Source organism: Benincasa hispida, chromosome 5 (assembly GCF_027475165.1).
Source record: "Benincasa hispida cultivar pf3 chromosome 5, pf3_genome.v1.1, whole genome shotgun sequence".
NCBI lineage: Eukaryota > Viridiplantae > Streptophyta > Magnoliopsida > Cucurbitales > Cucurbitaceae > Benincasa > Benincasa hispida.
In genome coordinates this window covers 13,495,209-13,517,528 of record NC_143482.1, presented here as the reverse complement: position 1 = coordinate 13,517,528, position 22,320 = coordinate 13,495,209, and the positions used below count along the sequence as shown (strand labels likewise).

The following is a 22,320-nucleotide window of genomic DNA, read 5'->3' as shown; positions in this document are numbered from 1 at the left end:
AACTATTTATACAAAATATGAACATTTTAATATTTTTTGATAGAGGTTGATAGAAGTCTATTAATATTTACAAATAATAGAAATGGATAGAAATATATTATTGATAGACACTAACAGAAGTTTATCCGTGTATCAGTATTTTTTTAAAAAAATAATTTGATACATTTTTTTATTCATGAAAATTTACAAAAATGAAAAGGCTAATTATTTTTAATAGTTATTTGAAAAGGAAAATAAATATATGGTGAATAAGCGCGTGAGGGAGAAGAGAGAGTATAAAATATGTGAAAGAGAAATCAGAGTAAGAAAGTTGTCAGACTCGGACCCCTAACTGTCCCCAAAATCTCCGTCCTTCTGTGTCATAACAGAACTCCACCGCCGCCGCCTCTCTCGCCGGCCGGCGGGAGTGAAACCACCGCCACCGCCACCTTCTTCCACCTCTCCCGTTTCTGTTTCAGGTGGAAACTTCTCCTTCTCTTTCAGGATTTTGTCAAATTCTCTGGCTACACACATTTTCTTCTCTGTCTCTCTTGTTCTGTTCGAGATTTTCTTCTATGGCGACGTTTAATCTCTCTACTGGAGTGCCTCTGCTGAAATATGATTCTACCAGAGTCGCCGACCGCCTTGCGTCGTGTAGAATCGTCTCTGATGCTTTTGGTCTTGAAGCGAAGAGTGGAAGGATGTGTTTGCAATCGAAGCAAATCGCTTCGGTTAGATGCTTGAGAATAGCCGAGCAGCGGGAAATTGCGTCGTATAATGGCTCTTTGGATACTGTGAGTTTCTTTTCTTTCTGTTTTTTTTTTTTTTTTTTTTTTTTTTCTGCTGCTTACTTTGATTCTCGTTATTGACTGATGTTGATGCTTCTCTCTGTTTTGTTCTGGATATTTACTGGCTCTTCTACGGGCATTGAGTTTTTATGGATGTTATGAGATTGTTGTCTTCCTTAGTTTCTTTTTGTGTAACTTTAATTTGCTATTTTTGAATTGTGCTGGAAAGATTAATGAATCTTAGATTCTGGAGTATGGAATGTTTTGTTCTTGCTCATTGCTATTTTTGATGCATCACGGTCTTAAGAATGAGGCTTTTGTTTGGTTCAGGATCAGGACGTTTCAAACTCTACCTTTGAGCTTCAGTCTAATGCATTCCCTCTTAGCAGGACGAAGTTAACTACAAAATCTCGAAGGAAAACTAAGATAGTCTGCACCATTGGCCCTTCGACAAATTCACGGGAAATGATATGGAAATTGGCAGAGACTGGGATGAATGTGGCACGTTTAAACATGTCCCATGGGGATCATTCTTCCCACCAGAAAACCATTGATTTGGTTAAGGAATATAATGCCCAATTTACGGACAAAGTTATAGCCATTATGCTTGACACGAAGGTATGCTTTCTACCCTCTATATGTTTGTTGAATGCGGAATTATAACAAGTCCAGAAGGGACCAAAGTTAAAACTTCAGATTGATCCAAAGCTCTTAACTATACGATACCTGAATTAAATGGTTATGCAAGTTTCTAGAACCTATTATTGATATGTAAGCTTTCATATATCATGAGATTTTTGAAGCTTAATCTCAATTTGATCGTTCATATAAATGTTCATTAATGTTGAATCAATTTGCCTACTGGTACGAAAAATTTGTTGAATCTTAATCTTCAGTTTATATCACGCTCTTCTACTCTAGGAAATATGATTTAATGATAGATGATTTTGATAGTATAATTACCGCATCATATTCCTATTTGTTTCATTCAGGGCCCTGAGGTTCGAAGTGGAGATGTACCTAAACCAATCTTGCTCAAAGAAGGACAAGAATTTAACTTCACAATCAAAAGAGGAGTCAGCACAGAAGACACTGTTAGTGTCAACTATGACGACTTTGTAAATGATGTAGAAGTTGGAGATACTTTACTTGTTGACGGTGAGTATACTGCTCTTGTTTCTTTCACATTGGTACTGCAAATATATAATATATCTTTTCTCACAGCGACTTGTTTTATGTAATAATCAGCTTCTTTCAGATTTCTCAGAAAAAAAAACTTAAATATACCAAAGCTTCAATCAAACCCAGTATATGCTTGAATATGTTTAAGTATGAATCTAGTTATTTATATCACTCTTAGCTGATGAGTTATAGAACTGCAGTTGACTATTTTAGTGTCTCAAAATAAAACTTTATTTTCCATACTCTAGGTGGAATGATGTCATTGACTGTTCAGTCGAAGACAGATGATTTGGTTAAGTGTGTAGTCATTGATGGCGGTGAACTCAAATCGAGGCGTCATTTGAATGTTCGTGGAAAAAGTGCGACATTGCCTTCGATAACAGGTATGATCGGTATTTAACTTCAGTGTTGCATTATAGAATATAGGTTAAATTGCAATTCGTGTCTTTCTACTTTGACACCTTTAATGCTTGTCTTCCTTTATTTTCATTTTAGTCTTCATACTTGTATAACCATATCAGCTTAGTCTAAGTTAATTATCTTGTCAAAGAGTTGCCTAAATTGGTATGATGAATGTAGAAGTTGAAGTGATAACTTGATATGTTGTATGGATCTATGATAAGAATCCAAATCGGAAACAATTTTGTTGAATCAGAAAATGTATTGCCAGTTACAAGATGAACAATTACAAGAAAGAAGAATTCATGGAAAGGAATCCCACATCTACTGCTCCCTCTCACTCTCGAGAGAAAAGCCCTGCCCTCGACTAAAAAGAAAACAAAGACCCTAAAATCCTCCTCACGCCTCCCTCTTATACTCTCTTTCATTCTTCTAACTAACTAATAGTGGTCTCCCTTTCCTTCATTAGAAACACACTCCCCAGTTTCCATTTCCCTTTATTACCCCTGCTATTCCTTCTATACCAAAATATTATCGGTGGCTTATCATTACTTCCCTGCTCCAAATTTACCTTGAATCTGAAAACTGATGTTTAAAGTCACTCACAGCTTCCCAAGTCGCCTCATGGCTTGGTAACCCTTTCCATCCCACCAAAACCTCCCAATCATTCGTCAAAGGATTTTTATGATAGCCCAAGATCTCATCAGGTTCAGTCATCCACTCATGTGAATCATTCAAATAAGGATCCATTGGACCACGGTGCTGTCCTAAAACCCCTTTTAACTGGGAAACATGAAAGATAGGATGAATCACCGTTGAAGCAGGAAGTTCCAGTTTGTATGCAACCGGTCCAATCCTTTCCACAACCTTGTAGGGACCAAAGTACTTGGGAGAGAGTTTCACATATCAACGCCGTCGCATAGAAATTTGTCGATATGGCCGGAATTTCAAAAATACCAAGTCACCCACTTGGAATTCAACATGACGACGCCTACGATCTGCACTCTTCTTCATTTTATCTTGAGCCATGCGTAGATGCTCCTTTAGAGCGCGCAAGGCCTCATCTCGTTCTTTCAATTGCTGATCTAGAGTTGAATTAGACGTACAAGAATCTCCATAATAGATCAATGGTAGGCAAACGACCATACACAACCTGAAAAGGAGTGACGCCAATCGATATATGTTACGTGGTATTATACCAAAACTCCGCCCAATGCAACCAGTTGACCCATTCTCTCAGTTGCTCCTCACAAAAACATCGTAAGTAAGCCTCCACACTACGGTTAACCACTTCAGTCTGCCCATCCGATTGAGGATGATAAGCTGTGCTTCGATGAAGTTTAGTCCCCGATAGTCGGAAAAGTTCTTGCTAGAAATTACTCACGAACACCTTGTCTCTATTCGGATACAATCGTTTTAGGAAAACCATGTAGCTTAACCACCTCCCTAATGAACACATTAGCTATTGTCTCTGCATTAAAAGGATACTTCAAAGCCATAAAGTGACCATACTTACTCAACCTATCTACTACCACCAAGATAACGTCATAGCCTCTAGCCTTAGGTAATCCTTCAATGAAATCCATCGAAATATCATCCTAAATAACTTCAGGTATCGACAATGGCATCAATAATCTTGTAGGTGATAGGGCTAAAGTTTTGTTTCGTTGGCACACCATACATTCCTCCACATATTTCTTCACATCTCCTTTCATTCCCTCCCAATACAATTCACCTGTCAAATGTTCCTACGTTCTCAAATATCTAGAATGGCCTCCAAATTTCGAGTCATGATAGGTATGTAACACTGTTGGAATCAAAGACGAAGACTTAGACAGTACCAAGCGTCCCTTGTATTTCAACACACCCTGCTGCAAAGAGAATTTAGGAACACTATTAGCCTCCTCTTGTAACCGAGCCATGATATCCTGCATCTTGGGATCATTCTCCACCTCTCTTTGAATCACCTGGACATCTAGCAACGTAGGGGCTGACAGAGAGGCTAAATGCACAGTAGAAGTTGCCCATGATAACGCATCAGCTGCACCATTCTCTAATCTTGGTCGATAGATCACTTCAAAATCATACCCGAGCAACTTAGCAACCCATTTTTGATGTTGTGGCTATATGATCTTTTTCTCTAACAAAAATTTTAAAGCTCGTTGGTCTGTCTTAATTACAAATCTCCTCCTTAACAAATACGGTTTCCAACGTTGAACAACCATTACCACAACCAACAATTCCCTTTCATATACTGGTTTCACACGATCCCTCATAGATAACGTATGGCTATAAAAAGCAATTGGACGTTTCTGTTGAACCAACACAACCCCTATACCATACCCTGAAGCATTCGTCTCCACTTCAAATGGTAAACTAAAATCAGGTAGTGCCAGTACTGGTAAGGTCATCATGCTTTGCTTCAACTTTTCAAATGCCCCTTGTGCTTCCTCACTCCACAGAAACGTTCCACCTTTCAACACTTGACTTAGCGGAGCTGCAATACTTCCATAATTCTGAACAAATCGTCTGTAATATCTGGTCAACCCAAGAAACCCCTGAACTTCTTTGATAGTAGTGACAATTGGCCATTCAAGAATGACTTGCACCTTTTCCGAATCTACCCCCACACCCTACCCAGAAATTATGTGTCCCAGATATTCAACTCGCCCTCGCGCAAACTGACATTTCTTAGGATTGGCATACAATTCGTTTTCCCTCAAAACAGATAAGACCACCTCCAAATGGTGGAAATGCTCTTCCAAATTCTTGCTATACAACAATATGTCATCAAAGAATACCAATATAAATTGCTGCAAATACAGCTTGAAAATAATATTCATTAAAGCTTGGAATGTAGATGGAGCATTGGTGAGCCCCAACGACATTACTAGAAACTCGTAGTGACCCTCATGGGTTCTAAACGTTGTCTTCTCCACATCCCCAGGGTGCTTTCTGATTAGATGATAACCCGATTTCAGATCTATTTTGGAGAATAATTTAGTCTCGTTCAATTCATCAAACAACTCCTCCACTATCTGGAATGGTAACATTATTAAGAGCTCTATAATCAACACAAAACCTCCAACCTCCATCTTTCTTCCTTACCAACAAGACCGGATTGGAATACGGACTAGTGCTTGGTCTTATAACCTCGATGCTAACATCTCCTTAACTAACCTCTATATCTCTTCCTTCTGTTGATGAGCATAATGATACAGTTTAACATTCACCGGGTTTGTTCCCTCCTTTAAATGTATATGATGCTCAGTACTCCTCCTCGGAGGCAGCTCAACAGGCCGATCAAACACATCTACAAATTTATCCAACACGCATAATAGATTCTGGTATCGTATAAACTTCTTCTATCCCATACCACTGCCAAAGACACCCCACCTCCATCACCCTGCATTCTATTAAGAATCCCTAGTCAGATTTAGTCCACGATTTCAACACTCTTAAAACTCACTCGAGCTTTAGTCAAGCTAGGATCCCCCTTCGGTACCACTCTTTGATCCCCTTGTTTGAAAGTCATGGTTAAATTTCGCCAATCAACCCCAGTTACCCCTAGCGAATGTAATCACTGCATCCCTAGAATGACATCTACTCCTCCCAACTCCAAAGGAAGAAAACTATCCTTCAACAGCCATTCCCCAATCGTCAGCTCCACTGTGTTACAAACTCCTTTCCCTCTGACTGTTGAACCTGAGCCCAAAATAACTCCATAGTTCGAAGTCTCAACCATTGCCATTGCCAGCTATAATCGATTCACTAACTTATCAGATATGAAGTTGTGAGTTGCCCCACAATTGATCAACACCACCACCTGCTCCCCTTTAATTTTACCCTTAAGCTTCATCGTTCCCGGATTTGTTAACCCTACTACCGAATTGGTTGACAATTCCCCCACTGTTGGTAATTTTTCTTCTACTTGAATCATCTTCAACTCTACTTGTTCCGCTTCTAAATCGTCCTCCTCACACAATTCCATCTCCTCTCCATTTGCATGTACCACCAGTAGGCGCAATTCTCTTTGTTCGCGTCCGTTACAATGATGTCCTACTGTATAATGTTCATCACATCGAAAACATAATCCCTTCTCCTTCTTAGCCTGAAATTCGGCGTCAATCAACCGCCTAGATGCTCCTTCATGTCGATTCTCTCCCGCCGCCACTCCTTGCAACGTAATCGTATGCATTGGAGTTGGTTCGATTGATTTCACCCCTTCCTTTGTAACTCCCGTACTATTTACTTTACTAACATTATTATTATTATTGTTCAGAGGTTGGGCCTTACCTTCGAGTGATTTGGCCCAGCCTGATTCTGATTGTGCAATCTTGCGGTTCTCCACTTGCTGGGCCAATTTCATTATTTGTGCAAGCCCAACGGGCTCCCAGCATTCTACTTCAGCCTTGACCTAAGGAGCCAGTCCATTCATGAAGGTTTCCTCCAATACCTCATTCGACAGATGTGGTAATGGCGCCACTAACTTGTCGAACAGGTTGTGATATTCTTCCACCGTCATTTCTTGCTTGATCGCCAAGAACTTGCCGCAGATTGATCATTCCCTTAATGAACGAAATCGTATTAATAACCGTTGCTTCAAATCCTTCCAATCTTTGAATGGTTCTCGTTCTTCCTTAGATCGGTACCAATCTAAGGCCGCTCCGTCAAAACTTATTATCGCCACATTCATCCTTTCTGTCTCTGATGGTTTATATCTGAAAATATCGATCAGCTCTGAACAACCACGGTTAGGATAAGTTCCATTGAATATCGACATCTCCACTTTCTTAAACTTACTTCGATCGCTCAACACATCCTCGATTCCCGTTTTTGCGGTGTGATGTTCAATTCGTTTGTTTCTCCTGGACCTTCCTTACCTTCAGATCCTTCAACCACTTCTAGTGTTGTCGTTCTACCTTTCGCCACTTCAGCTACGTATGACATCAACATCTTTTGGTGTTTCTTTGCTTGCACTCCTAGTCGATCTATACTCTTGGCCAAGGATGCCAAATTCTCTTCGATTGTAGGTAATTTCTGCATCTCCACTTGAAGACCAGAGATCTCTTGGTCAAGTAACTCTAACTTCTCTTCAAACCTCTTCTGAGCCATTTGTTGATCTTCCTTCCCAGGCTAAGCGCACCGATACCAATTTGATAAGAATCCAAATCGGAAACAATTTTATTGAATCAGAAAATGTATTGCCAGTTACAAGATGAACAATTACAAATTAATGGAAAGGAATCCCATATCTACTGCTCCCTCTCATCCTCGAGAGAAAAGCCCTGCCCTTGACTAAAAGGAAAACAAAGACCCTAAAATCCTCCTCACGCCTCCCTCTTATTCACTCTTTCATTCTTCTAACTAACTAACAGTGGTCCTCCTTTCCTTTATCAGAAAAACACACCCCACTTCCCATTTCCCTTTATTACCCCTGCCTTTCCTTCTGTACTGAAATATCATTGGTGGCTTATCAGTCTATTGTTCTATATGAACGAAAAGAAGAGGTGGCAACATATCAGTAATCCCTTGATGCTATGACAGCCTTTTGTTACTCTATTTAAATGGATAATTAAATGAAACAAATGCAAGGATAGAGACCAAAATGTAATAAATGGTAAAATATGAGGACCATAAGATAACTATAATATAACCTAAAATTTAGTAATCTAAATGTATTTATATATATTATCAGATTTTAATCTATTAATCTTTCGTGGTGCAGAAAAGGACTGGGAAGATATAAAGTTTGGGGTGGATAATCAGGTTGATTTTTATGCTGTTTCTTTTGTGAAGGATGCTAGAGTGGTTCATGAGCTGAAAGACTATCTGAAAAGTATATTCTTGTATATATCAATTAATGGCCCATTTTATTACCAGTTCAGGACATCTATGGTTCCTCTCATTCTCATAGCAAATATATATATACTTTTTGTAGGCTGTAATGCAGATATTCATGTGATTGTAAAAATTGAAAGTGCAGACTCAATACCTAATCTTCATTCGATACTTTCAGCATCAGATGGGGTTAGCTTTCTACTTCCTTGGTTTAAATTTTCTAATCGATATTTCATTGTTCTTCACAATTAGGATGGCAATGAGATGTCGTATGTGCTATAACTGATCTGTGACTCTCATTTTGTTTAAAAAAATGTCTAAGAGCTTTAGAAACAAGTTTCATCCTTTCCTTTTGTTTGTCATGAACGTCTTTGATTATGATTTTGATAGGTACTACTATCATAATCTTTATTGAAATCACAGAAAGTGCACTTAGGCAAGTTACATACACACACTTCCTCCCATTCTCAAGAGAAACCTGCTTCTAGACTAAAACTTCCGTACTCTCCTTTCTCACCGTCCCCAGCATTTAAAGAACTTCCCTAATAACCATCTCCTAGAACTACCCTTGGATCATCATCCTTTCCTAACTATTGGATGATTCTCCCAACTCACTAATAACCATCTCTTTGCCCCTTTCTTCCCTTACGAACATAACGATATATAATAGGGGGCCTAACAGATTTATGCCTGTGAAACTGATTGAGATTTTTGTATGACTATGAGTGTTGCGTTGACTATTAATGTCACGGTGATGGTCAACTTGTAGCACAGATACTAAAAGTGGCCTCGATGCTTTCTCTTAGTAGACATGACATTAACCTTTAGGTAGTGAAACAAAACTCAATTGAACAGAAATCATATAATTTAAAGGCTTGTTTAGGGATTGGTTTTTCTCAGTGTGCTTGCATGAACGATTGTTTTTCTTTTAAATTACATAAAGTTACTCTTTTGAAAATTAAAAATTTGTGTACAATGGTTTTAATGTGTTATGTGCACAAGATTATTAACCTTTGCAAGTCCCCAAGGGATAGCTTCATTGGCTAAGGCCAATGGTCTTTTCATAACACCTACCCAAAGGATGTGTGTTTGAATCAAACCCCTGATGTCTCCAAAGTTTTAGCCTTAGTGGGCGCACCCACATTTCTTCTACATCTTCTTCTCTCTCTCCCTCTCTTCTTCCTTTTTTTTTTTTTGGTAAAAAAGAATATTAGCTTAAGCATTAGCCTCCTTTGAATAAAAAGATTTATAGGCCTTGAGACATGAGTTTGTATCTCATCTTGAGGTGAGCCTCAAGAACCTTTTGAAACATCACTTTCTAGATCGCAAAGAAGCCATGGACCACGTGGCTTATAAGAGTCTAAACACTCACGATAGAATACCAAGAAGAAATTTCTATCATTGTATCTCCCCACTGATTTGAAAAGATAAGAAACTGAACCCCCTAACTATTCATTATAACCTTACTGTTAAGGGTCTTTTGTCCACGCTGAAGATGTTTGGGCTCTTGTTGTTTTCTAGAGGATATTGCAGTTAAGCATTAGCCTCCTTTGAATAAAAAGATTTATAGGCCTTGAGACATGAGTTTGTATCTCATCTTGAGGTGAGCCTCAAAAACCTTTTGAAACATCACTTTCTAGATCGCAAAGAAGCCATGGACCACGTGGCTTATAAGAGTCTAAACACTCACGATAGAATACCAAGAAGAAATTTCTATCATTGTATCTCCCCACTGATTTGAAAAGATAAGAAACTGAACCCCCTAACTATTCATTATAACCTTACTGTTAAGGGTCTTTTGTCCACGCTGAAGATGTTTGGGCTCTTGCTGTTTTCTAGAGGATATTGCAGTTTTGCAGATTGGCTCTAGAGTTGCTTGATGATTTTTGGCTAAATGTGCAGTATAAAAAGTTGTATCGGGGATTTTTATAACTACAAATCCTTAACTATCAGAACTTTTTGGCTGACTTAGAATGAGGAGATCTTTTTGGCCTTCTTAGCAAATTTTTCTTCCTCTGATCTTTAGGCTCTTTTCCCTATGGCTGTTTATATTTTCTCTCTTATCAAAAAAGGAAAAAGGGAAAAGGGAAGAAGAAAATTAAAAAGACTTACAATATTCAATAGAAAAGGAACCAGAACACACATTCCACCTGAAAATGAACGAAACTTCCTTTCTGGAAAGGTTTGTTCACTGCTACCATTGAAGATCATTAACATGAATTGGAAATTTTAGTAATTTGGACGGCATAGAGAGTTATACGTGACTGTTTGTTTACAGTGTAGAATTGTAACGGTGTACTTTTGTCAACTATTTTCATGATGTAGATTTGAACTTATGCATGACGGTTTCTGGAATTGAGCTGAATAGTTATACCCTGTATTCTGAAGCAGCATTTACTTATTCATTTCTGCAAATACGTTCTTGGCTGTCTCTTATTTTTTTTTGTCACATATGACGTTCATCCTCATCGTGGTGTTTTGAATTGCAGCTTAATTAGTTTATTTGACTTTTTAGGCAATGGTCGCACGTGGAGACCTTGGGGCTGAACTTCCAATTGAGGAAGTTCCTTTATTGCAGGTAAAAATCTTAACGTTTTTAGAACTCATCTATTCCTCTTCCAATGTGGGTCTCTAGTTCCATATCAACCTTTTTTTAGTGACTTAAATGGTTTGTGTCTTGACATAGAAAAGACTACGATTGTCATTGATCGCAAATTAATAATAATTTTACAGAATTTTGAAAATATACTAGTTAGAAGGCAAAGCTAGCTTCCAAACATCCTCATGATCTCTTGCAGTATATCTTCTAAGTCTGACTGCTCTCTACCCCATCTCATAAAAATACCCTTGACAGCTGGACCAGAGAGTTTTAGTTTTTTTTTTTTTTTTTTTTTTGAACATCTATGTCCACAAAGTCGTTGGAGTTGGGGTTCTCAACTATTATGCAAAAAACACTAATGCAAAGTGAAGCAACCTAGCAGCTTGATCGAACCATTGCAGATAATAGGGCAGTGGAAAAAAGGGTGAGCGTGGTCTTCCAAGGAGATTCTTCCGCATAATATACTAGTTGGGGGAAAAATGATCCACAGGAAAATTTCCATTGAATTCAGTTACAGATGATAAAATGAGCCAAAAAATAACCCAAGAGCGTTTCAAACTATTTTTAAGATATCGAGTAAGGTTTGTAAAACTTTTAAATACATGCATGTAATTTATGTATCCCTTCTCTATGTTTGTTGAAACTATGCTGGATGTCTCGTAGTGGAGGTGAATCAGAAGAAACTTCCATTACATGCATGTTCAATTAAACTCTGTACTTCCAATGGTATGTCATCAGAGTTATGCGTGATTCTTCTTCTTTCATTTTTAATCCCAAAATAACATTGTCTACTTGGGAAACAAAGTTCTTACACATTTAGGATAGTAAAAAGTTGGCCCTTGGTATTTGAATTTTTGACCTTTTTATCCATATTCATAGACATAGGTTGTAAGACTAACTTCTTTCCGATCCACAAAAATTCATATGTGTTCTCACGCCCTTTATGAATAGTTTTCAAATCAAATTGCCAAGGCCATCCAAGAAGTATGTGACAAGCATCCATCTCAAGAATGTCACAAATTACTTGATCTTTGTAACTATTCCCTATGGATAAAGGAACTGTACTTGTTTCTGAACTCGTGCTTCCGCTCCCTTGTTAATCTAGCTTACCTTATATGGATGGGGAGGATGAGGATTTGTTGATAAATTTAGTGTAGTGACCAATTTTCTTGATACTATGTTCTCGTTGCTACTACTGTTAATGATGACGCTACAAATTTTCCTGTTTATCATACATCTTGTTTTGAATAACTGTTAAAATATACAAAACAGAGAACACTAGGTTTACGTGGAAAACCCTAGAACAGGAAGAAAAAACCCATAATAGAGAGTCTCTTTTATTAATTTTTAACACACAATGAAAGTTACAATAGAAGTCATATTTATAGGCTATAGCAAGCCCTAAAATAAAAAAGGAAATAAACCTAGGGTAGAATAAAATACTAGAATACACTTGGGGCTATAAACTATCGACAAAGCCTCTTATTTCCAACATTCCCTCAAGTTGGGGCGCAGATGTCAATTAGACCCAAATTGCTAACACATGAGTCAAAACATTGCCTGAGTACCCTTTGGTGAGAACATCGGCAACTTGTTGACTAGATGGAATATACGAAATACAGATACTGCCATTGTCCAGTTTCTCTTTTATAAAGTGTTTGTCAATCTCCACATGTTTCCTTCTATCATGTTGTATAGGATTATTGGCTATGCTTATAACTGCTTTATTATCATAATAGAGCTTCATATGTAGAACATTGTCTTGGTGTAGATCAGACAGAACTTTCTTCAACCAGATTTTTTTTACAGATTCCCAAACTCATAGCTCTATATTAAGCTTTAGCACTACTTCTAGCTACAACACTTTGCTTCTTCTCTAAGTAATTAGGTTATCCCACACAAAAGTACAATATCCAGAGGTAAACTTTTTGTCAATAATTGATCCTGCCCAATCAGAGTCGGTATAAGCCTCAATGCATTTCCTGTTAGTTTTTCTGAACATCAGACCTTTACCTGTTGAGCTTTTCAAATATCTTATAATCTGATTCACAGCTTCCATATGTTCTTCGTAGGGTGCCTGCATAAATTGACTAACAACACTGACAACATAAGAAATATCTGGTCTAGTGTGAGATAAGTAAATCAGTCTTCTCACTAGACGTTGATACCTCTCTTTATCAACAAGAACTTTGTCAATATAATCTCCTAGTTCTGCATTGAATTCAATAGGAGGGTCAATAGGTTTACATCCAGTCATACTTATTTCTTTTAACAGGTCAAGAGTGTATTTCCGTTGTGTGACAGAGATCTCTTCCCTTGATCTTGCCACCTCCATTCCAAGGAAATACTTTAGATTCCCTAGATCTCTGATCTCAAACTCATCAACCATTTTCTTTTTCAGCCTAGTGATCTCAGCAGCATCATCTCTTGGTAGGACAATATCATCAACATACACAATTAGAACAACAATTTTCCCAGATATTGACCTTTTTGTAAACATGTGATCAGAGTGTCCCTAAGTGAAACCTTAGGACTTAACAAAGGTAGTAAACCTGTTGAACCACGCTCTCGGGGACTATTTCAAACCATACAAAGACTTCCTGAGTTTACAAACCTGATGATCAAACCGAGCTTCAAAACCTAGAGGGGCCTCATATACACCTCTTCTTCTAATTCACCATTCAGAAATGCATTTTTCATGTCAAGTTGATGGAGAGACCAATCTTTATTAACTGCAACAGAAAGAAGGACCCGAACCGTGTTTAACTTCACTACAGGGGAGAAAGTCTCAGAATAATCTATCCCATAAGTTTGAGTAAACCCTTTTGATACAAGTCCGGCCTTGTACCTATCTAGAGTTCCATCTGATTTATATTTCAGAGTGAACACCCACTTGCACCCAACTGTTTTATGCCCTTTAGGAAGAGCAACAAGGTCCCACGTATTATTCTTTTCAAGAGTTCTCATTTCTTCTATGACGACAGTCTTCCACTCAAGAATTTCCATAGCTATATATATGTTTTTCGGTATTGTTACTGTATCAAGGTTGGCAATGAACGCCCTGAACCCATAAGACAGATTACTGTAAGACATACAACTACTTGGTGCAGGATCTGATGCCCTTTCTCAATGCAATGGGCATGTCAAGAGAGATATCATAATCCTCTGGTTTGCCTGATTCCTCATCTGTAATGGGATTTTGATTACATTTTCCAGTCGAATGAAGAATCTCACCCTTTTGTGTTTCTGTCGAAGTCTCATCACTGCTTGCAACCCTGCTATTCTCTGGAACTAACATATCATTCCTGTCATTCTCAGCAAAACTCACAATATCATCCTCAAAATGCAATTTAGTATTATCAGGGCCAATAGTACCTCGAGCTTGTGTTGGTTTAGATTCATGGACCGGAGTTGGTGGATCAGTAGTGGACACTATTTCCTTTATGAGATTCTCTTTGCAGTAGGTTATCCAAGGAGCTTGTTTAGTGGGTAGAACGGTGTCATGGACACTCAGGATGTGTTTAGGAAGGAGTTCAGGAAGGTCAGTAGGGACTAAAGATGTGGACTAGTTAGTCTCTTCACTAGTACTCTCCCCCTGAAGATGACTAACGAGAAAGAAAGGTTTATCCTCAAGGAATGTTACATCCATGGAGATGAAGTATTTTTGGGAGAAGGGTGGAAGCATTTATAACCTCGTCGGTGAAGGGGATACCTAACAAAGATACATTTCTGAGCACGAGGGGTAAACTTAGTTTGGTTAGGGCCATGACTATGAAAAAAAAAACAGTGCACCCCCAAAAACTCGAAGAGGAACATCAGGAATAAGCCGCGTCGTAGAGTATGACTCCTTGAGGCATTCAAGAGGGGGTTTGGAGTTGGAGGACACGGGAAGACATTCGATTAATAAGATGAGTTGCAAGAACTGCATCCCCCCATAAGTAAGATGGAAATGAAGTAGACAACATGAGAGACTGTGCAACCTTAAGAAGGCGACGATTTTTTCTTTCAGCCACCCCATTCTGTTGAGATGTATAGGCACATGAGTTTTGATGGACAATGCCTTTAGAACACAGAAAATCACGAAGAGTATTCTTAAGGAACTCACGACCATTATCACTACGAAGAATAGCAATTTTGGTGTTGAATTGAGTCTCAACAGTAGTGTAAAATTGTTGAAATACTGATGAAATCTTAGATTTATCAGTGAGAAGAAAAATCCATGTAAGACGGGTATGGGCATCAATAAAGGTCATATACCACCATTTTCCCAGAGAGGTGTTAATACTTGAGGGACACCAAACATCACTTTGAATAAGGGTGAAGGGTTGAGAAGGTTTGTAAGGTTGAGACGGAAAGGTGATCATATGCTGTTTTTCACGAATGCACACGTTACAAGATAAAGAAGAGACATCAACTTTATTGAATAAATGAGGAAATAAATATTTCATATAATTGAAATTTGGATAACCAAGGTGAAAATACCACAACATACAATCCTTTTTTTTTAAGTTGAAAAATAAGAAGACAACAAACTAGTCTTATTAGTCTTATAACAATTCCTAGAGAAAGCTCATCAAGGACATAGAGTCCCATATTGTGCCGAGCAGTGCAAATCGTCTTCTCTGAGCTCAAATCCTAAAAGAAAACATTATCTGGTGAGAAAGCAACTCGACAATTCAGATCTCTAGTTATCTTACTAGTAGATAGTAAATTGTAAGATATTTTAGGCACATGCAGCATAGTATGTAAAGTTAAACTATCAAAAGGAGAAACAACCCTTGCCCACAATTGGAGCAAATGATCCATCTGCAATCTGAATCTTTTCATTACCAGTACTCAGAAGATATGATAGAAAATTATTAGAAGATCTAGTCAAATGATCTGTAGCCCCTGAATCAAGTATCCACGGTTTCTTACCATTTATGCTGAGGAGACTTAAAGATTGAGAGGTACCTGATTGAGCAACAACCCTAAGGGAAGAGACACCAGGGTCACTTTGTTAATTTACCTGAGGTTGTGACTGGGGGGCATTCGCAGATTCACTCATAAGAGCCCGACTAGGATTGGACTTGTCATTTGGAGGACGTCTTCTACCATTCGGTGGTCTACCATGTAACTTCTAGCACTGGTCTTTCGTATGCCAGGGTTTTTTGCAATGTTCACACACCGGGGTCTATTTCCCATTTTGTTTGTCACTATCAGAACCAGATAATTTCGTACTAAAAGCAATAGAATCAGTAGCAGATGTAGTCGTGATGTTCATAGCAGCAACTCTGTCTTCCTCTAGACGAACCTCAGAATACACTTCCATAAGAGAAGGTATAGGCCTCTATCCTAGAATACGACCTCGCACTACATCGAACTTGGAGTTCAAACTAGCTAGGAAATCATAGATACGATCGACTTCCTCAATCTTGGAACATTGAACACCTCTACAAGGGTAATCCTAGATAATTTCACGATAGGTCCATCTTCTGCCAAATTAAAGACCATTTGTTAAAGTATGAAGTGACATCCATCGTCCCCTGTTTGCACTGTGAGCCTGTTTACATAAAGTGTAAAGACGAGACGCATTCTGCCTCTTTGAAAATTTTTTTGCCTCTTAGAATATAATCTTTGAACTGCATCCCAGATATCTCGAGCAGTTGTAGCATACAAAAACGGTTCCCTATATGAGGTGCCAAACTATTCATCTCGAAGCAGGAAGTCTTCTCCTTTCCGAATGTGCTCCTGAGGATCCATTGGTCTCGGTCTTGCTATCTCACCAGTTAGATACCTAAACTTGTGACGTCCCTCAAGAGTCATTTTAATGGACTGAGACTAGGAGAAATAATTCTGGCCATTCAACTTTTCTCCTGCAATTAACCCTATGGAATTTCTCATAGATCCAGATAAATAGTTTTTAGTAGTTAAAGCAGGAAAAGAGGTTACCAAATTCTCTGGATAGGAATATCATAATTCATTGTAGAATTTAAGTTTGTGGAAGCCCTAGGGCTGCCCCAAAAGCAGCGATTTGTTGCTGAAAATTTTCCTGAAGATTAGCCAACTATTGTTGAATCATTACCGAAGATAAACCAATCGAACCTTGATGTTCATAACTAGGCGGCGCATGATGAGGAAGGCTCGATGGCTGTAGATAGGTTGCTTACGGCTGAAAGGGAAGGGAGTCGGGGATTCCCGACATTTTTGCAGCCAGGGATTTACCTTTGTGGTAGGCGGACGACTCACCAATCTCGGCTTCAAGGTGTAGGTTTCGGCTACTGGCAGTGAGGTTGTAGGGATAGGCAGTGACAACTCTCGGTAACGAGGGAGGAACGTCGGCGGCATTGTGAAAAAGGGCGGCGGTGCTAGGGTTTCCATCAAAGGTTGCGGTGGTACTAGAGTTGGACAGATATGTAAGGACTGAAGGTATCGATTAACTGTGAGTCTGTGACTTGGACAGCAGTAATAGCGACGGTATCGACGGCGGCAATAGCGTTAGTTGTTAGAATCGGCAGTAGCAGGGCTGGTGCAGAACTAAGATTATCTTGCATTGGTTGGTTTTTCGCCAATGGCGGCTAGGGTTTGGTCACCATGCTCTGATACCATGTTAAAAGATAGAAAATAGAGAACAATAGATTTACATTTCTCCCTAGAACAAGGAGAAAAAACCACAATAGAGATTCTCTTTTATTATTTTTAACACAAAATGAAAGTTACAATAGATGATATATTTATGGGCTCAAGCAAGACCTAAGATAAAAAAGGAAATAAACCTAGGGTAAAATAAAATACTAAAATACCCTTAGGGCTATAAGCTATCAACAAAGCCCCTTATTTCCAACAATAACGAATGTTGTTGAAGTTTGAGTTCTGTCTTAGGTGCAATAAGTAATCCTTGTAAGACACAAGATCGCTGATCCCCTTCATCTGGTACAATATATGTTATATATTCCTCAGAATTGTCGCTTTCTTCAAGATCTTGAGCTTCCTCATCCAAGATTGTTAAAGTTTTCTTCTCAGGACACTCATTTGATAAATGTCCTAAACCACAGCGAAAACATTTTTCCAGATTTGGTCTATTATACGGATTAGTTGTCTTTTTTGATGTGTCTGGAGGTTTTACGTCTTTGCCAAGCCACTGTTTTTCCTTCTGCGTTTCTTTATCATATTGGCTCCTAGGTGTAAAATTTTTGGTGCCAGAAGAAAAAGAATTTTGATAATTATTTGGACTAGATCTCCTTGCATCCATTGGGAATACACTTCCTTGAATCGGCTCTCATTCATTTCTTCAAGTGTTGTAGCAAGTGTTATTGCATCCGACAAGGATGCTAAAGGCTGAAGGTTAACTTTTTCTTTAATATCAAATCACAATCCTCCTACAAATCTTGCGATCAAATGCTGTTCATTTTCTGCCAGATTAGTTCTTGCCCAGAACCTATGGAAATCCTCCACATAGTCTGTGACTGAACGATTAGCTTGTCTGCAATTTTGATATTGATGTGAAATTTGCTCATAATTTGTTGGTAAAAATATGTCTTTCATCATTCATTCTTTCCCAAGTCTTGATTGGTTTCTTGCCACATCCTCTTCGGTTAATTTCTAATTGTTCCCACCAAGCCAAAGCTCCTTTTAATTTGAACTCTACTAATTTAACTTTCTTTCTTGCTGGTGTATTTGCATATAGAAAGAAAGTTTCAACATTTTTCACCCATTCCATGAATGTTCCAATATCCATCCTACCGTTAAAAGTAGGTAAATCAATTTCATCTTGTATTCATTATCATTCCTCCTATCTTCATTATCCAGGTCGCTTAATTCTTCATCACTGCTGGTCCATTCCAATTCTTGGATTGCCCTTCTATGATGTAATTCCTCCCTGTGTTCTTGATTAATTGGTCGCAAACCTTGGACTAAATCTTGATTGTTTCTTGGAGGTCGCTGTTCTTGAAATGCTATTGGATCCCTTTCTTGAATTCTGAGAGCATTGTTAGTTCTTTCTTGATGGCATGGGAGGTCTCTGCTATCTCTCATTCGGGCTTGATTTTTATTGATCGAGTTGTACCATTTGTTGCTTCATTGAAATCATCATCTGGTGTATCTCTCCAACAGCTTTTTGTAAATTTTGACAATGATCTTCGACCATCAGCAAGCGGTTGGCTATTGACTTTGGGGAGAAAATGATTGGTAATGCTTCTTTTCCACCTCCTCCGGTGTTGTCTCCATCAGCTGAAGTACTCACTTCTTGGCAGCCATGAATCCAAGTATCTTGAAACTCTGATAACAAGCTTTGTGTAATCCAAATCTTGAAGAATTTTGATTAATGAATGAATGAGCTTACAAGCAAAAGTGGCTCCCTTTATATAGAAAAAGCCAGAATAAGACTACAACCAGACTTAACTAACTAACTAACTAATCATAAGCAAACAACCATCGTAAAAACAAATTACCCGTAGTAACAACAACAAAACATAAAACTTAAAAGTTAAAACAGAGATACTTAAACTAGATCGCTTTCCTAGGTGAGAAATTGCAACGTCTTGTTCTCAGTTAAAAATTGCAATTTCGATTCTAATTTCTATGTATTTCTCGGGGGTGAGGATTGGATAAAAATCTTCGAGAAGTTCTTGGAAACCAAGATGATTGGAATCAAAATCTGGCAATAAAAGGATATTTGTTTTGAGTAGTAGTAACGAAACCACGCTAAGGGAGTGTCAACCTAGTTGAGATGCCCGGGTGCGTCTCCTAATCCCGTATCTTGTATCGCTCCTATTTAAGTACACATCTCTTGTACTTTCTTTTTATGCTTTAATAAAAAGTATGGTTTCCTTTTCAAAAAAAGTAGTAACGAAACCATTTTACAAAGTTTAAGAGTGTTGGTTTTCATGAGGTACATCACTTTTACTTATTAAACGTTAATACACAAAAATAGGAGTCCATCTTTTTCCAAATTATTGAGTTTCTTTGGAAAGGAGTACAATCCAGAATTAAATAAATTGGTGTTAGAGATGTGACACTGAGCTTTAATACTCAAACAAAATAAAAGGATTATACATATATTTTTTTGGGTAACAAACCAAACTTTAATTAGGTACCAAAAAAAAGAGTATTGTGGTGGAAGGATTGTAGAATTAATAGGATAATAGGATTAACATTCTATCATATGTCATCATATAACAGTACATATTCACACATTGCTTTTCTGTCAGGAGGATATTATCAAAAGATGTCGAACCATGCAGAAACCAGTTATTGTGGCAACAAACATGCTGGAAAGCATGATTGATCATCCCACGCCAACTAGAGCCGAGGTTTCTGATATTGCTATTGCAGTACGTGAAGGTGCTGATGCAGTCATGCTTTCTGGAGAAACTGCTCATGGAAAGTACGTTTCCTAGCCCATTATCTGGGAGGCTTTTGTTTTTGTTTTTGTGATAGCGATTCTGTATGCGTTTTGATTTCATTCAAGATTCAGTTTACCTTTTTGGGACCTATGGGTAGGGATTGAGGCCCTTTGATCTCTCAACAACGTATAAGACAATAAGTGTGAAGATGTTTTTGTTTCTTTTCTTGTTTTGTAATTGCAATTTGCAAATATTGAAATACGCCATGTCCTGTATGGATAATGCTTATGTTCGTTTCTCTAATTTGATTGGAAGGGATGAAAGATTTCCTTCATTCTTGATGTCGCAGCATCATTTCATCTTTTTGTGCTACTAGTTCTGCAATTGAGCTTCAAGTTATTGACTTATTGCTAACATTGAAAAAAGTTCAGGCTGTTTCTGTTTGCTCATGCTATAAAAATGACCCCCTTTTCTCCCTCTTTTGACTTCATTTTTATATCAAATTGATATTTTGATCCATAATGGTAAAAACATTAGGTATCCATTGAAGGCTGTGAAAGTGATGCATACTGTGGCTTTGAGGACGGAATCTAGTCTGCCAATTAGTCCTACTACTCCAAATCCTTTGAGTGTCCACAAGGTTCGTATTATTGTCAGTGACGTGTAAGTTTTCTAATACAACGTTTCTTCAATGTTCCTTCTTTTATGTTTGTTGGGACACGGGATGAAGGCAATTGTTTTGACAGGGGATGAAGGCAGTTGTTCTGTCTAACTGGGTTAAAAGTCTTATCGTAACGCCCAATTTGAATTTGAAGCGTAACAACTTAATAATTATTTCAAAGAATCTGATGTGTTCGTCATATTCTTTGACAGAGCCATATGGGAGACATGTTTGCTTTCCACGCCACCACTATGGCCAACACCCTTAGTACTCCTATCATTGTTTTCACAAGAAGTGGCTCCATGGCAATACTCTTAAGTCATTATAGGCCCTGCTCTACTATCTTTGCCTTCACTGATGAGTAAGTTCAGAAGTAGTGTAACATACTGTAATTTCCTTGAGTGTCATGTATGATTAGGATATTTTCTAGACTCCAGTATATGCAGTGGTGTCAATTACGATTAGTTTGCCTTGAAAATGTAGAGTTTTCTATTGATATATATGTGAACTTTTTTTTGCAACTATGATTTGTGGCATATCTTTGCCAGTCGGTAGGCGTTTATGTATTCCTCTGGCGTCGTGGGATGTCTCGTTCCCCTTCTATACATGCATTTTGGATCATTATATTTGCGGTTTGTTATTTTTTTAAAAAAGTAGTTATGGTTGGAATATATCAGCTTTCTGGATCCAGGATGAAACCTACGGATATCTTCTCTGTGTTTTAGCTCTAGATGGTGATAAAACAATGCAAGATGCACCACTTACTGCCTGGTTCATATAAATACTACCCTTACATATCACGTATCAGCCGAGTCTGTTTTTCCCTTGAAAAAGACTATTTACAGGTCATTTATGTGAAGTCCCAGATCTATGTTTCTTTGGTTGGGGTGTAAACACTTGAATTCGCTGATTGGAGGACAATTCATTTGCATATTTCTGCACTTCATTGAATTCTTCTTTTAAGTTCTCGACGACTTGAAGAATATCTGCTAGATTCATTTGATTTTGATCCAATCATTTCTTTGAAAAGGAAACTAAATTACGTTCTCATGCAGCGAAAGAATTAAACAAAGGCTGGTGCTTTATCATGGGGTCATGCCCATCTACATGCAATTTTCAAATGATGCAGAAGAGACGTTCTCCAGAGCACTCGAACTATTGCTGGTTAGTTCTTTTTAGTGTCACCTTTCTTTCTTTATTTTCTCGTATTTTGTTTATAGATCCTCGAGGATATGGTTTTAAATTTCCCACGTTTGCAGGATAAGGGTCACGTGGCAGAGGGAGACCACGTTACGCTTGTTCAAAGTGGAGCCCAACCAATTTGGCGGAAAGAATCTACTCACCACATTCAAGTACGTAGGATCCAAGGTTGATTTTGCTGGTAAAAACAGGTTTTATTGTTTAGTTCTTTCTTCTTTGTAGAGATTATTATTGCTTACGATAAGTAATAGTTCTGTAACATCTTGACTTAATTGACCTATTTATTAGACATTTCTTGTCGATTGATAAATATATATTTCGTTGCTCAAAGCATCGTCAGTTTTATAT

The 22,320-nt window shown here is 38.1% G+C and overlaps 1 protein-coding gene and 1 pseudogene across 2 annotated transcripts; one reads left to right on the top strand and one right to left on the bottom strand.

Annotated features, from left to right (window-relative positions):
* The first annotated feature begins 260 nt into the window (after positions 1-260).
* PKP3 (plastidial pyruvate kinase 3) lies at positions 261-22,302 on the top strand. Of its 2 annotated transcripts, none has more exons than XM_039021891.2 (12): positions 261-773; positions 1,098-1,385; positions 1,760-1,925; positions 2,198-2,332; positions 8,077-8,187; positions 8,290-8,378; positions 10,705-10,767; positions 19,977-20,152; positions 20,649-20,751; positions 20,985-21,133; positions 21,828-21,936; positions 22,032-22,302. In XM_039021891.2, exons 1-12 carry the CDS (start codon positions 555-557, stop codon positions 22,143-22,145), a joined length of 1,722 nt encoding a protein of 573 aa, XP_038877819.2. In that variant the 5' UTR covers positions 261-554; the 3' UTR covers positions 22,146-22,302. The 2 variants fall into 2 exon arrangements, with proteins under 2 accessions (XP_038877819.2, XP_038877820.1); XM_039021892.2 differs by having other exon boundaries at positions 304-773; positions 1,157-1,385.
* LOC150035917 (uncharacterized) lies at positions 5,979-7,221 on the bottom strand (annotated as a pseudogene).
* Positions 22,303-22,320: the final 18 nt, after the last annotated feature.